Source organism: Astyanax mexicanus, chromosome 4, assembly GCF_023375975.1.
Source record: "Astyanax mexicanus isolate ESR-SI-001 chromosome 4, AstMex3_surface, whole genome shotgun sequence".
In the NCBI taxonomy this organism is placed as follows: domain Eukaryota; kingdom Metazoa; phylum Chordata; class Actinopteri; order Characiformes; family Acestrorhamphidae; genus Astyanax; species Astyanax mexicanus.
In genome coordinates, this window is record NC_064411.1 from 52,207,838 (window position 1) to 52,223,091 (window position 15,254).

At 41.1% G+C, this 15,254-nt stretch overlaps 1 protein-coding gene across 1 annotated transcript in view; it reads left to right on the forward strand.

Moving 5' to 3' along the window:
• The window catches only part of npc1 (Niemann-Pick disease, type C1), a 52,896-nt gene that overhangs the window by 20,000 nt on the left and 17,642 nt on the right, over positions 1 to 15,254 (forward strand). The window contains exons 8-16 of the mRNA XM_022678692.2: positions 388 to 755; positions 3,948 to 4,174; positions 6,370 to 6,470; positions 6,560 to 6,662; positions 7,588 to 7,777; positions 9,062 to 9,244; positions 12,560 to 12,674; positions 13,288 to 13,415; positions 14,904 to 15,038. Of these exons, the coding sequence (XP_022534413.2) occupies positions 388 to 755; positions 3,948 to 4,174; positions 6,370 to 6,470; positions 6,560 to 6,662; positions 7,588 to 7,777; positions 9,062 to 9,244; positions 12,560 to 12,674; positions 13,288 to 13,415; positions 14,904 to 15,038 (1,550 nt within the window). The remainder of the gene's footprint in view (positions 1 to 387; positions 756 to 3,947; positions 4,175 to 6,369; positions 6,471 to 6,559; positions 6,663 to 7,587; positions 7,778 to 9,061; positions 9,245 to 12,559; positions 12,675 to 13,287; positions 13,416 to 14,903; positions 15,039 to 15,254) is intronic.

The following is a 15,254-nucleotide window of genomic DNA, read 5'->3' on the forward strand; positions in this document are numbered from 1 at the left end:
ATCTATCACTATCTCTCTCTATCTCTCTCTATCTATATTTTATTATTAGCTCAATCATGTTAAGGAGGTTAAATTAATTATTTAATTGTTTAATCTATTTCTGTTGTATTTGAGTCTTTTAATATATTGTAATTGTTGTGATGGGCCTAATAGAGCTGCAACAGTTCTCTTTCTTTTTAATTGTCTTCAGTCTTTAATAGTGAAACAGGAGCTATACTGCCCCCTATGCTTCCTGTAATGTATTGCAATTTGTCACAATGTCAGTTTAGGCCACAGAGCTATATTACAGAGCTGAATAAATGGCTTTTGTTAAAGTTTTATGATCATAATTTTAGTTTCTAACAGCTAATTAAGCTCGTTGTTTCTTTTATGGTTTGTTTATTGCAGATCAGGCCACCTGTTGCGAGTCTGTGGGTGAGCGCTTCGAGAACAGCCTCCGCGTCTGCTTCAGCCTATGGGGTTCGTTCTGTGTGCGGCACCCCCTGCTGGTAATCCTGTTCAGCCTGGTGTTTGTGGGCGGCTGCTCCTCAGGTCTGGCCCGCATGCGCGTCACCACGGACCCCGTGGAGCTGTGGTCGGCCCCCCACAGCCAGGCCAGGCAGGAGAAGGACTACTTCGACCAGCACTTTGGACCTTTCTTCCGAACGGAGCAGCTCATCATCACCACGCCCTGGACCGACTGGTTCATCTTCGAGACCACATCTGGACCGAACATTCCCTTCGCTCCAATATTCAACATCTCTCTGCTTCATCAGGTGGGATTCTTTTTATATGGTTTTTAGATGCAGTTTTAGAACACTTTAAAAAATGTAGGGGTTCATATGTCTGATATTAAGATACCTTATATATAGTTGCATAAGTGCTGCCAGCATTGCTGCAGAGGTTGAGGATGTGCGAGGAATACATTACATTACATTACATTACATTACATTTCATTTGGCAGACGCTTTTGTCCAAAGCGACTTACAATAATGAAGTACAAAGTAATAGGAATTTAGATAACCCATTTTTAGATAGGGCTTAAAGGAGGTCGAAGGGAAATAAAGGGATAGAGAAGTGAAGAAGGGGAAGAAGGAAATGGGGTTAGAAGTAGTTAGTGTGTTAGAGGTGTTAGGAGAGTAAGTGCTCTTTGAAGAGCTCTGTCTTCAGGAGTTTATTAAAGATAGCGAGAGATTCTCCTGATCTGGTAGTGGAAGGTAGTTAGTTAGAGGTGTTAGGAGAGTAAGTGCTCTTTGAAGAGCTCTGTCTTCAGGAGTCTCTTAAAGATAGCGAGAGATTCTCCTGATCTGGTAGTGGAAGGTAGTTTGTTCCACCATTGGGGAACTCTGTATGAGAACAGTCTGGATTGCTTTGTGTGAGTTTTTGGCAAAGCGAGGCGACGTTCACTGGAGGAGCGCAGCGGCCGGGAGGTAGCGTAAGCCTTCAGGAGCGAGTGCAGGTAGGAAGGAGCCTGTTCTGTCATCACCTTGTAGGCGATTGTAAGAGTTTTGAATTTGATGCGAGCATCAACTGGTAGCCAGTGGAGCTCAATGAGCAGCGGGGTGACGTGCCCGTTTTGGTTGGTTGAAGACCAGACGTGCTGCTGCATTCTGGATCATTTGGAGTGGTTTACAGTGGTCAGACCATATGCCACACACTGCATCAACACTTTCTGCATGTCAGTCATCCCAAAAGGGAGCCTCTTCTGAAGCTTACACACACGAAAGCATGCAAAAAGTATGCTGAAGACTAGTGATTAAGGCTTCGTGTTTTGTGATCTGACGAGATCAAGATAAACTAGTTTGGCGCAGATGGTGTCCAACATGTGTGGTGATTCACTGGTAAGGAGTACCAAGACTGCTGTCCCTTGCCTACTTTCAAGCATGGTGGTGGTAGCATCACTGTACGGCAAAGCAGATTTTCAACACTATAACAACCCTAAACACACCTCTAAGATGACTTTACAGATGTCTTTGTGAGGCAAAGTAAGTCTAATTGAGCATCTGTGGGGCATCCTCAAGTGAAACGTGTTGAAAAGCCAACTATGTAGACATCAATGGTGTGTTGAGTTATTGTCAGAGAACAGTAAATCTGTGTGCTGCTATACTAGCTAATAATACTCTATTTTTTTTTATGGGACACTAGTAAGGAACATGGGTGTCGCCAGGTTTTCAATCTAATTCAGCAGGTCTTGCCGCTAAGTGGTGAGGGGTAACGTTAAATAAGTTAGGTAAGGCTAAGCTAAGTAAGCAAACCTGTAATGAACTAGAAAAAAAAAGTTATTTTAAAGTCAAACGAGTGCTGGATGTTAATCTACACAGATTTCTCTCCTGAAAACTGTTTTTTGGGTAAGTAAAGTGCTCCCGTTTAGCCTCAGCTGGCTAACAGCTATTGGTTAGCGGCCAATGCTGCCCAACAGCGCTACACTGAGGAACCTTGAGTTTTCTGGTAAACCAAGGTGATATTAGCTAGGGTTCGTACTACGTAGCTTGTTTTAACATGGTAAACATGCAGACTGCAGTCCGATATTCTCACATCTGAACGATAAAAGAGCTAGTGCTAAGCACAGTTAGCAGCTATTGCTAATGCCAATGCTTCTCCAGCAGTGCTAGCCTGGCTTAGCAGCAGGCAACAGGCTGATAAAACTGACCACTGAACGGCTAAAGAGCTAGTGCCTAGCGCGGTTAGCGGTTAATGTTGATGCTGCTCCAGCAGTGCTAGCCAGGGTTAGCAGCCGGCTACAGGCCGATAATACTGACCTTTAAATGGTGAAAAAGCTAGCGCCTAGCATGGTTAGTCTGTGATGTTAATGCTGCTCCAGCAGTGCTAGCCAGGGTTAACAGCAGACTACAGTCTGATTGTACTCACCTCTGAGCAGGGAAATAGCAGTTATTGGCTAATGCTAATGCTGCTCAAGCAGTTCTAGCTAGGGTTAACAGCAGGCAACAGGCTGATAATACTGATCACTGAACTGCTAAAGAGCTAGTGCCTAGAACGGTAAGCATGTGATGTTAATGCTGCTCCAGCAGTGCTAGCCAGGGTTAACAGCAGACTACAGCCTGATTGTACTCACCTCTGAGCAGGGAAATAGCAGTTATTGGCTAATGCTAATGCTGCTCAAGCAGTTCTAGCTAGGGTTAACAGCAGGCAACAGGCTGATAATACTGATCACTGAACTGCTAAAGAGCTAGTGCCTAGAACGGTAAGCATGTGATGCTAATGCTGCTCCAGCAGTGCTAGCCGGGGTTAACAGCAGACTACAGTCTGATAGTACTCACCTCTGAGCAGGGAAATAGCAGTTATTGGCTAATGCTAATGCTGCTCCAGCAGTGCTAGCTATGGCTAACAGCAGGCTACAGGCCAATAATACTGACATCTGAACAGAGAAAGAGCTAGCGCTTAGCGTGGTTAGCAGTTAATGTTGATGCTGCTCCAGCAGTGCAAGCCAGAGTTAGCAGCAGCTTACAGGCTGAGCAGTTAGCGGCTAATGCTAATGCTACTCCAGCCTTGGTGCTGGAAAAACTTCACTGAAACTCCTGTGTAACTCTGTACTTCAGTTGAGTGGCTCCTTTATACCTGACTGGTAAAATTCATACATAAGACACATCAGATTAAAAGGCACACTGATGATTTTGGGGAAAATTAAAGAATTTTAAGTGTGAAAAATCCTTAAAATGCGAAAAATCCGGTGGATATTTATGTATTTATATATAATATATGTATTATGTATTTCTTCTGTTTATTATTATTATTATATGTTTACACACTGTAAAGAGCAGCTGTCGTACCTAAATTTTAACCAAAAAGTCTTGTTTTTCGACTGAAAGGAGATGTGATACTGGGGAAGTACCGCAGGATTGTGTGATCTGATGACTTTGTTCATTATTTTTAACTTTCAGGTAATGCCTGTTCTATATAAAAACATAAAAAATAAACCCCTGGTCTTCCTTCTTCCTCTTCTCCTGCAGATTCTGGATCTCCAGACTGATATAGAGAACCTGGTGGCGGATTATAACGGCGAGAACGTGACCCTGCAGGACATCTGCATATCTCCCCTGGCTCCCTACAACAACAACTGCACCATTCTGAGCATGCTCAATTACTTCCAGAACGACCCTGACGTCCTGAACCACACAAATTCTGATCCGTTCTTAATATACTTTGATTACCACACCCACTTTATGTACTGCGCGAGGTGAGTTTTCATCATTTATTCACTTATTTATTGTTATTTGTTGGGAATAGTTCTCTGTTAGAGATGGTAGTGATGTCATCGACACAATAGTTGTGGTGAACTCCACAATAGGGATTGTTGTGGTTGCAGGTGTTTTCCCTTCTCTGTTCCTCATTAGTGCACAGTGTAAACCAGATCTCTGAGTAGTAGATAGATTCATGCTATAAACTGTTTTATGAATACGTGCCTATGCACTGTTTTTGTACGGAGCCCCCGAAGGGACAAAAGATGCTACATTTTGTGCACCGGATGTTATGTGGTGCTCACCGGATAGGTTGTCAGCCAGATGAGGGCCAGGTCTTTCCAGGTATGATACTATGTGGTAAATGCCAGGTCTGGTCAGGTGAGGTCCATGTCCTGGTATTGTCAGGTATGATACTATGTGTTAAGGGCCAGGTGAGTGCCAGGTCTTGTCAGGTGAGTGCCAGGTCTTGTCAGGTGAGTGCCAGGTCTTGTCAGGTGAGTGTCAGGAAGTGTCATGTGAGTGTCAGGAAGTGTCATGTGAGTGTCAGGTGAGGACCATGTCTCGTCAGGTGAGGGCCATGTCTCGTCAGGTGAGGGCCAGGTCTTGGCCAGGTCTTGGCCATGTTTTGTCAGGTGAGGGCCAGGTGTTGTCAGGTATGATACTATGTGTTAAGGGCCAGGTAAGGGTCAGGTGAGTGCCAGGTCTTCTCAGGTGAGTGTCAGGAAGTGTCAGGTGAGGGCCAGGTCTCGTCAGGTGAGGGCCAGGTCTCGTCAGGTGAGGGCCAGGTCTCGTCAGGTGAGGGCCAGGTCTCGTCAGGTGAGGGCCAGGTGCTGTCAGGTATGATACTATGTGGTAAATGCCAGGTCTGGTCAGGTGATGGCCAGGTGCTGTCAGGTATGATACTATGTGGTAAATGCCAGGTCTGGTCAGGTGATGACTAGGTCTGGTCAGGTGAGTGTCAGGAAGTGTCAGGTAAGAGCCAGGTCGCGTCAGGTGAGGGCCGGGTCTCGTCAGGTGAGGGCCGGGTCTCGTCAGGTGAGGGCCGGGTCTCGTCAGGTGAGGGCCGGGTCTCGTCAGGTGAGGGCCAGGTCTCGTCAGGTGAGGGCCAGGTCTCGTCAGGTGAGGGCCAGGTCTCGTCAGGTGAGGGCCAGGTCTCGTCAGTTATGATACTATGTGATGAGGGCCAGGTCTTGTCAGGTGCGGGCCAGGTCTTGTCAGGTGAGGGCCAGGTCTTGTCAGGTATGATACTATGTGGTGAGGGCCCGTTCTCGTCAGGTGAGGGCCCGTTCTCGTCAGGTGAGGGCCTGTTCTCGTCAGGTGAGGGCCAGGTCTCGTCAGGTGAGGGCCAGGTGCTGTCAGGTATGATACTATGTGGTAAATGCCAGGTCTGGTCAGGTGATGGCCAGGTGCTGTCAGGTATGATACTATGTGGTAAATGCCAGGTCTGGTCAGGTGATGACTAGGTCTGGTCAGGTGAGGGCCGGGTCGCGTCAGGTGAGGGCCGGGTCGCGTCAGGTGAGGGCCGGGTCGCGTCAGGTGAGGGCCGGGTCTCGTCAGGTGAGGGCCGGGTCTCGTCAGGTGAGGGCCGGGTCTCGTCAGGTGAGGGCCGGGTCTCGTCAGGTGAGGGCCAGGTCTCGTCAGTTATGATACTATGTGATGAGGGCCAGGTCTTGTCAGGTGCGGGCCAGGTCTTGTCAGGTGAGGGCCAGGTCTTGTCAGGTATGATACTATGTGGTGAGGGCCCGTTCTCGTCAGGGGAGGGCCCGTTCTCGTCAGGGGAGGGCCCGGTCTCGTCAGGTGAGGGCCCGTTCTCGTCAGGGGAGGGCCCGGTCTCGTCAGGTGAGGGCCATAGCTTGACCAGGTGCTGGCAGGTGAGGTACACTAGAAGTCACTAGAATGACTAAGCTCCTCCCACAAATATCCAAAGATACGTTTTTTATTCTGCTCTGAACTTTTTACACATCATCCCTTTAGGTTCTGGTATAAAAGTGTTCTCAGTTGATTTTCATCTGCAAATCTTTGTTGTTGCTTTGCTTGGTACTTGTACTTGTGCCCCTGTAATTGCTACTTACGACTTGCAGCTATATCTTTTCTATTGTTGCTTATGTTCATTATTTCTTCTCTTTTTTTTGTATTAAGCATTGTCTCACTTCTTTCTTTCTTTCTCTTTATTTGTCTCTGTTTACTCTAGTAACCCAGTAGCCCTTGATGACATGAGTACTTTCCACGACCCCTGCATGGGTACTTTTGGCGGCCCTGTTTTCCCCTGGCTGGTGCTTGGAGGTTATGAAGGTCTGTATGGTTTATTGATCACATTTTTTGAATGTTGAAAACTGTTGTTAACTATTCTCTGTATTAAAAATACTCTTTTCTTATTTTAGGCACAGACTATAACAACGCCACTGCTCTCGTGCTCACCTTGCCTGTTGCCAACTACCTTAACAACACAGAAAAACGGGGGAAAGCTCTCGCCTGGGAGAAAGAGTAAGTACTTTAAATTATGAATTCAGTTTTTTTTTTATCAGTCTGACTGGAAACAGGAAACTCTTTGTCAAATATTTAATACAGAATTTAGGCTTGCATAACTAACTGAGTTCCTAAATATCAATTTAAAAGAGAACTGTGGTGTAAAATTGACTTTTTACCATTTTTTCTTCATCAAAAGTACTAAACTTTGTTGAATAGCCCATCTCAGTTCTCTCACAGCTTTCCAAGATCAAGTAATTTTTGTTACAGTCCAAACATGCTTTAAATTGGATGATATGAGGCATAATTTGCCTTTTACTATTATCAATCTGGAGAGCCCTGACTTTTAAAACGATGAAGCTTATTTAAAAAAAGAAACACTGTTTACAACCCGTAGCATAACCAAATGATGGCACCCAGAGAATAGGTTACGCTATAGGTTGTAAACGGTGGTTTTTAATAAGCTTCTTGTGCACTTTTAAGATTATTAATGCCTCATTTTAAATGTCAGGGCTCTCCAGAATCTACCAATGAGGTGTGGAGCAACTTTGAGCCTGAATAGCTGTGTGTAAAAAGCTATTTATCTGCAGGGGCAAAATATGCCCCATTAAAACCCATTCTAAAGCATGTTTGGACAAATTGTAAGAAATTACTGGATATCAGAAAGCTGCGGGAGAACGAAGGTGGGCTATTCAACAAAGATTAGTACTCTTTATCATGTTTTACTACAACAAAAGTCAATTTTACACTGGAGTTCTCCTTTAAGAGAACTAATTTTGGGATTAATAAAAGCTTCGTCACCTTTTAGTTAAAGCTGTGCAATATTCTGACAGTATTTTATATCGAACTGTGATATGCTACTACACAGCCCTAATCTAACCTGTACCTCCTTCTTCTCCTCCTCCTCCTCTTCCTCTTCTTCCTCCTCCTCCTCTGTTCTCAGGTTCATCAGCTTTATGAAGAACTACAGCAACCCAAACCTCACCATCGCCTTCAGCTCGGAGCGCAGCATCGAGGATGAGATCGACCGCGAAAGCAACAGCGACATCAGCACCATTTTAGTCAGCTATGTCATCATGTTCATCTACGTCTCCCTGGCCCTGGGCCACATCCACAGCTTCCAGACCCTGCTGGTGAGATACGCCTTTCATTCACGAAATTCTTTCAAAGGCTGCATTTCTTGTTTTTTCATACGTTTCCAACCTGTCAGCAGTAACAACACTCTCTATAACTTCCGTCTGATCGAGCCATACATAAATACACCTACAGCTCTGGGAAAAAAAAATAAGAGACCACATTGAAAATTAAAAACCTCTGGAATATAATCAAGAGGAAGATGGATGATCACAAGCCATCAAACCACCAAACTGAACTGCTTGAATTTTTGCACCAGGAGTAAAGCAGCATAAAGTTATCCAAAAGCAGTGTGTAAGACTGGAGGAGGAGAACATGCTTTTTATGCAAGATGCATGAAAACTCTGATTGAAAACCAGGGTTATTCCACCAAATATTGATTTTTCTGAATTCTTAAAACTTTATGAATATGAACTTGTTTTCTTTGCATTATTTGAGGTCTGAAAGCTCTGCATCTTTTTTGTTATTTCAGCCATTTCTCATTTTCTGTAAATAAATGCTCTAAATGACTAAAATATTTTTATTTGGAATTTGGGAGAAATGTTGTGAGTAGTTTATAGAATAAAACAACAATGTTCATTGTACTCACATACCAACATAAACCTATAAATAGCAAAATCAGAGAAACTGATTCAGAAACTGAAGTGGTCTCTTATTTTTATTTTTCCAAAGCTGCATTTAAAGTCTTAAAATAGACTGTTAGATGGGTGTAAGATAGCAATGAGCATCACAACTTGTAAAAAATAAGGTGATTTAATGTTTTTAACATTCCAACAGACAAACCAACAGAGCACAATGCATTTATTTACTCCAGCATTGCTACTTCAGTCACACATTTACCTTGGTACTACTATTCTAATCGTAGATTTACCTCAGCAGTGCAGCTCAAGTCATGAGAGATGTATACAGATAAGAGTAGATTAGTTGTCAGCTCTTTGGCAAACAATTTAAAGTTGCTTTTCTAGCCTTGTGGGAAGATAATACAGAGTATAATAAGTAATACTGAATGCTTTATTTAATTTCATTTGCAAGAGTAGAGCGTAGAAATGAACTTAAACATGCCCTTTTGCCTACTGTTTGCTGGAGAACAGTGCTATATGACTTAAAATAAATCAATAAATAAAGTTTTTTTTTTTTTTTTTTTACTTATTTGGCCAGACATGAAAGTTATTTTTGCCCTTTTTTGCTGAATAATTTTGGGTGCTAAATATTTGATTATTCCTTTAAAATTGTCTTAGCTGTGTTTAATAACATGTATTATTTTACGTTCATGTGGTTTCCAGGTGGACTCTAAGATTTCTCTGGGGATAGCAGGGATCCTGATCGTTCTGAGCTCGGTGATCAGCTCTTTGGGGATCTTCAGCTACGCTGGTGTTCCCCTCACCCTCATCGTCATCGAGGTCATCCCCTTCCTGGTTCTCGCTGTGGGGGTGGACAACATCTTCATCATCGTGCAGACTTTCCAGGTTAGTGGCCTGACCTATATACAGCTCTGGAAAAAATTAAGAGAGCACTTCAGTTTCTGAATCAGTTTATCTGATTTTGATATTTATAGGTTTATGTTTGAGTAAAATGTACATTGTTGTTTCATTCTATAAACTACGGACGACATTTCTCCCAAATCCCCCAAAAATATTTTAGTCATTTAGGGCATTTATTTGCGGAATATAAGAAATTGCTGAAATAACAAAAAAAAAAGATGCAGAGCTTTCAGACCTCAAATAATGCAAAGAAAACACGTTCTTATTCATAAAGTTTTAAGAGTTCAGAAATCAATATTTGGTGGAATAACCCTGGTGGTTTTTAATCACAGTTTTTTTCATGCATCTTGGCATCATGTTCTCCTCCACCAGTCTTACACACTGCTTTTGGATAACTTTATGCTGCTTTACTCCTGGTGCAAAACTTCAAGCAGTTCAGTTTGGTGGTTTGATGGTTTGTGATCATCCATCCGAAAACCTCTTGATTATATTCCAGAGGTTTTCAATTTGGTAAAATAAAAAAAAAAAAAAATCATAATTTTTAAGTGCTCTCTTATTTTTTTCCCCTGAGCTGTATATTATACATTTTATTAATGTTTTACTAGAAGTATAAGGAAGCAGTTCTTATATAGGACCTTTGCGATCTCAGTGTTTTTATTATAGAGGTGGAGGTTGAAGGTTGTGTTGCTGTTGCTTTAGTCTGTACACCTGTTTTGTTTAGGTTTGCATATTTGTGTGGGTTTATGAAGGATGTTTGTGGAAGAAGTTTCACTTCTCCTTCTGCCTGAATTAGCCTAAAGCGTCAGTGTGAAAGTCTGCGCTGTTTTCGTCTAGGTATTTGTTGAAGCGAAAAATCACATTCAACTTTTTTTAAACTGTAAAATCTTCTAATAGACACTGCACTGACTTTAGACTTGATAATAAAACACAGTGGATCAACACCAGCAGATGACAAACGTGTCTATCCAAACCATCACTGATTGGTGGAAACTTCACACTAGACCACTAGAGCAGTTTGGACTGTGTGTCTCTCCACTCTTCCTCCAGACTCTGATTTCTCCCTTCATTTACAAATGAAATGTAAAATTTACTGATGATCAGTGATGGTTTGGAGAGACATGTCATCTGCTGGTGTTGATCCACTGTGTTTTATTATCAAGTCTAAAGTCAGTGCAGTTTTGTTTTCCCACAAAATCATCAAATTACAGCACTTCATGCTTCCCTCTGCTGCTGACAACTTTTATGGGGATGTGGATTTCATTTTCCAGCAGGACTTGATTTTTTGAGTTTTATTAGCTGTAAGCCAAAATCATCAACAATAAAAGAAATAAACACTTAAAATAGATCACATTGTGTGTTTATTACATCCATTTACTATGAGTATATGAGGCTACATTTACAGTTAAGATCATTTTAATCAATGTAATCTGTTTTAATCTGCACCTGCAGAGGTTTCTGTGAGAGACTTCAGGAGTTAGCCAGCTGGCTAAGAAAGCTGCAGCAGCTCCAGCTACACAGGGTTTGTACGGTCATGAAAAACCTGAAGAAAAAGTTATAGAATTTAAAAATAGCAATTTCTAGGCCTGGGTAAGTTTTAGAAAAATAAAAATACCCAGATAGTTTTGGAAAAGTGTTTGTAGAGTTTGGTCTACAAATCTATGTTGAGCTAACAAATACATCAGCTCAGAGTTAATTCAGTAATTTAGCCCTGCCCAATAGCGATCTCAGGATCTGACACACATTTTATTATTGAAAAAATTGTGTCAACATTTATCTGATTCATTTTAGACCTACAGTCATATGAAAAAGTTGTGGCACCCCTTCTAATCTTAATCATTTTAGTTCTAAATATTTGGGTGTTTGCAGCAGCCATTTCATTTTGATATATCTAATAACTGATGGACACAGTAATATTTCAGGATTGAAATATGGTTTATTGTACTAACAGAAAATGTGCAATATGCATTAAACCAAAATTTGACCGGAGCAAAAGTATGGGCACCCTTATCATTTTATTGATTTGAATACTCCTAACTACTTTTTACTGACTTACTGAAGCACAAAATTGGTTTGGTAACCTCATTGAGCTTTGAACTTCATAGCCAGGTGTATCCAATCATGAGAAAAGGTATTTAAGGTGGCCAATTGCAAGTTGTTCTCCTATTTGAATCTCCTTTGAAGAGTGGCATCATGGGCTCATCAAAACAACTCTCAAATGATCTAAAAACAAAGATTGTTCAACATAGTTGTTCAGGGGAAGGATACAAAAAGTTGTCTCAGAGATTTAACCTGTCAGTTTCCACTGTGAGGAACATAGTGAGGAAATGGAAGACCACAGGGACAGTTCTTGTTAAGCCCAGAAGTGGCAGGCCAAGAAAAATATCAGAAAGGCAGAGAAGAAGAATGGTGAGAACAGAACCCTGCTGTAATAATTGTGAATGATTTGGATTAGCATGTCTCACATTGTTCTATTTTGTGTCTAATGTTAATTAGTTTAATTGTATTAGTGAATTATGATGTTTTAAGAGGACAGTACTAGTGAAGTTTGGGCTTAAATGCTGTATATAGGGTCTTTGGGGGCTTATTAAAAGATCTGCATGCTGAAACAAAGCTCAGCAATAGACCAGATCTTTATTAGTCTGTTCCTTAAAGCTCACCTTCCGCGAAAATCCGATTTTTCTTGTTTTTTGTGGAATACAGTAGGTCTCTTTGTTGTCTGCAGGAGCTAAGCAAAGAAATCCCCCCTCCCCCCCTCCGAAAAACAGGTGAATTTTGAATTATCTTTCTGCCTACGTAGGCAGAAACTCACAGACCAGCCCACCTTGGCTCGAGAAACTCCCAGAGGCGGAGCTGAAGCGACGCAACATCACCGCTCATCAGTTAGGAGGTGGGAGGCAGTGAGCGGCAGAGCGGCGGAGGGGCGTCGCAGTGCTCCTAGCCAATCAGAGGAGAGATATTTGCATGCTGTTTGCATGTATGAATATTCATGAGCAAAGCTGGAATCCAGTCATTTTGGACACACCCCTAAAACAGTCCATTAAAAAAGAGCTATACAGAGACACCTGAGCACTTTTTTTTTACAAAAACGGCTCACATGTCATTCATTCATACTAGAGACCACAACTAGACATTTTAAAATGAAAGAAAAAACGACGGAAGGTGAGCTTTAAAGCTTTATACAGTGTTTGCTGGATGTGAAGCAGAGCGTTAACAGATTGACATTTTCTCAGCTGAATTGACAGAAGAACCTGTGGGTTTAAGCCGATCACCTGTTTTTTATTCCTCTTTTTCTGTATACAGAGAGATGAGCGGATGCAGGACGAGGAGCTGCACCAGCAGATTGGCCGTATCCTCGGAGACGTGGCTCCCAGCATGCTCCTCTCCTCGTTCTCTGAAGCTCTGGCTTTTTTCTTAGGTGAGAGAGAAGTTTGAAGAAAAGGAGTACCCCTATTATCAGCCAGTTTTGCCTGTTGCACAGTTTTTTTTCTCTCTCTGCCAGTAGCGTTAAGGAAATTCAAAACACGTCGCTCCCACCTTAAGTCCTACCCGGACTTATCTGATTAGTTTCTCAGGGGGTCCTAGGCCCATTTCTCATTTTCTGCAAATAAATGCTGTAAATGACAATTTATTTTACTTGGAGTAATAAAAGCAATGTTAGTTTTACTTAAACATATATAAATAGAAAAAAAAGAGAAACTGATTCAGAAACTATAGTGGTCTCTTAATTTTTTCCAGAGCTGTATTTCTCTCATGAAAATCATAGTTTATTTGGGTGAGTAAAAAAAAAAAAAGAAGTAGTTTGCAAAAAAGTTACCGCACTTTTATCGTTTAAAAATAGAAGGCTGTTTATTTTATCCAGTGGTGAAAAAAATGGAAGCATCTTCTGAAGACATCTCTAAAAACTTCTTTTAATCTTTTAAAATCTGTTTTCTGGAAGAATTGCGTTTTCTTTAGTTGCTAAAGCTGTAAATCTTCCAGAATGGTCCTGTTTAGGTTCTGTATCTGACTCTCTGCCCGTCTCTCTGCAGGGTCTCTCTCTCACATGCCGGCAGTGAAGACGTTCTCCTTCTTCGCCGGTTTGGCCATAATCATCGACTTCATCCTGCAGATCAGCTGCTTCGTCTCTCTGCTGGGTCTCGACATCAAGAGGCAGGAGGTGAGGGTCTAATGTAGGGTCCTGGTGATGTGCTGGGGGTCCTGCGAAACAAATATTGGTAACATTTAACAATAAGGGTCACAAATAACAGTACTTCCGACAGTAAACGTAACATGTTAAATGGTCAAGTAATGCCTCAACTTAATAATAATTGACACTACAAAACATTAATAAACGTTAAAACATTTTAACGCTTAAGATTGTTGTAAATAAAAATTAATTTTGCAATGATTAATAATATCCTAACTAATGTCAGTTAATGAATTAGGTCTCTACCAAAGTATCTACGTTCATTACTCTGTAGGTTTTAGTATATTGTAGATACTAGAGTTTAAAATACTTCTGTAGAAGTTGAAGAATTATCAACTCAGGCTTTTTACTCTTTAAGTAAAAGTGTTTAAGTACTGGTTTCAAAACTACTTAAAATAAAATATAAAAGTAAAAGTAATTAAAGGGAAAAAATAAAGCTTAGGCAGCACCACATATAGTCCTATAATGCACCGTTACCCCCCCAACCCCAAAACACATTTTTCTAAAATCCATAATGACTATAATTATGTTCTATTAAAATGTTAATGTTGATAATATAATTTGGGATTTTGCACTAGGCTGTTCCCTAGAGTTTCACCTGTATATATGTTCATTGTAAATGAATGTATTTTAGTAGAATGTAAATATATTAAAGCTATTAAAGCTTAGTTGGACTGGAGTTTGTCTGGAGTTCTCTCGAGTCTCTGCACGGGGGCGTGATGTGCAGGTGTGATGGATCACTGTATAAACCAATCGGGTGTGGGAATGATATATGTTTATCCTTCTCTTCATCCAATCACAATCAGATTCACTCTATCTGGATGGAGAGATTTATCTGGATAGAGGTTTTACTGAATGATACAATGAAAGATGAAATGAAATAGGAGTAACGAGGCTATTTTTATTAAAATGAGGAGTAGAAATGAGTAGAAAGTTCAGATAATTGAGTGAAAATGTAAGAAGTGGAAGTAAAAAGTCGTCTGAGAAATGATAATTACTCCAGTAAATTATAGAAAACCAACATATCTACTTAAGTAACAGAGTATTGGTACTCTGATACACCTCTAGTTAGTACTTATAATTACTGTACTCTTATTGTAAAGTTTTACCTAATTTATATACATATATATATATATATATATATATATATATATATATATATATATATATATATATATATTATATAGTAGCATGCTTTTAACTACTGTGGAGAGATTCTATACTGTATACAGAATATATGTAATAATGCAGTCTTTTAAACAGCTAAAACAGGTGGAAATAAGATAATCCTCATTATCTCAGTTCTGGGGAGTTGTGGGTTAATTCTATCAGATACTCTGGGTCAGGAAAGCCCCGGCTGCAGCTGTTTGAGATGTTTATAGATGATGATGTTGTTAGGGATTACCCGTACTGCTCCAGTCTCACAGTATCCTGACTCTGCTTCCTCCTGCCCTGCAGAGGAACCGGCTGGATATCCTCTGCTGCGTGAAGCTGCCTGAGGTACAGCAGGAGAAAACCGAAGGCATCCTCTTTCGCTTCTTCAAGAAAATCTACGCTCCATTTATTCTGAATGAGTGGGTACGCCCCCTGGTGGTAAGTCACATCTGCTGTGTTTTATAAACTATTACTGAGTGCTGTACATCAGAAATGCAGTGTAGTCAGTGGTAAAATGAAAGAAATTTATTGTTTAAATGTCAAATTGAAAACCTCTGGAATCAAACCAAGCTGAACTGCTTGAATTTTTTGCACCAGGAGTAAGGGCATAAAGTTATCCAAAAGCAGTGTGTAAGACTGGTGGAGGAGAACATG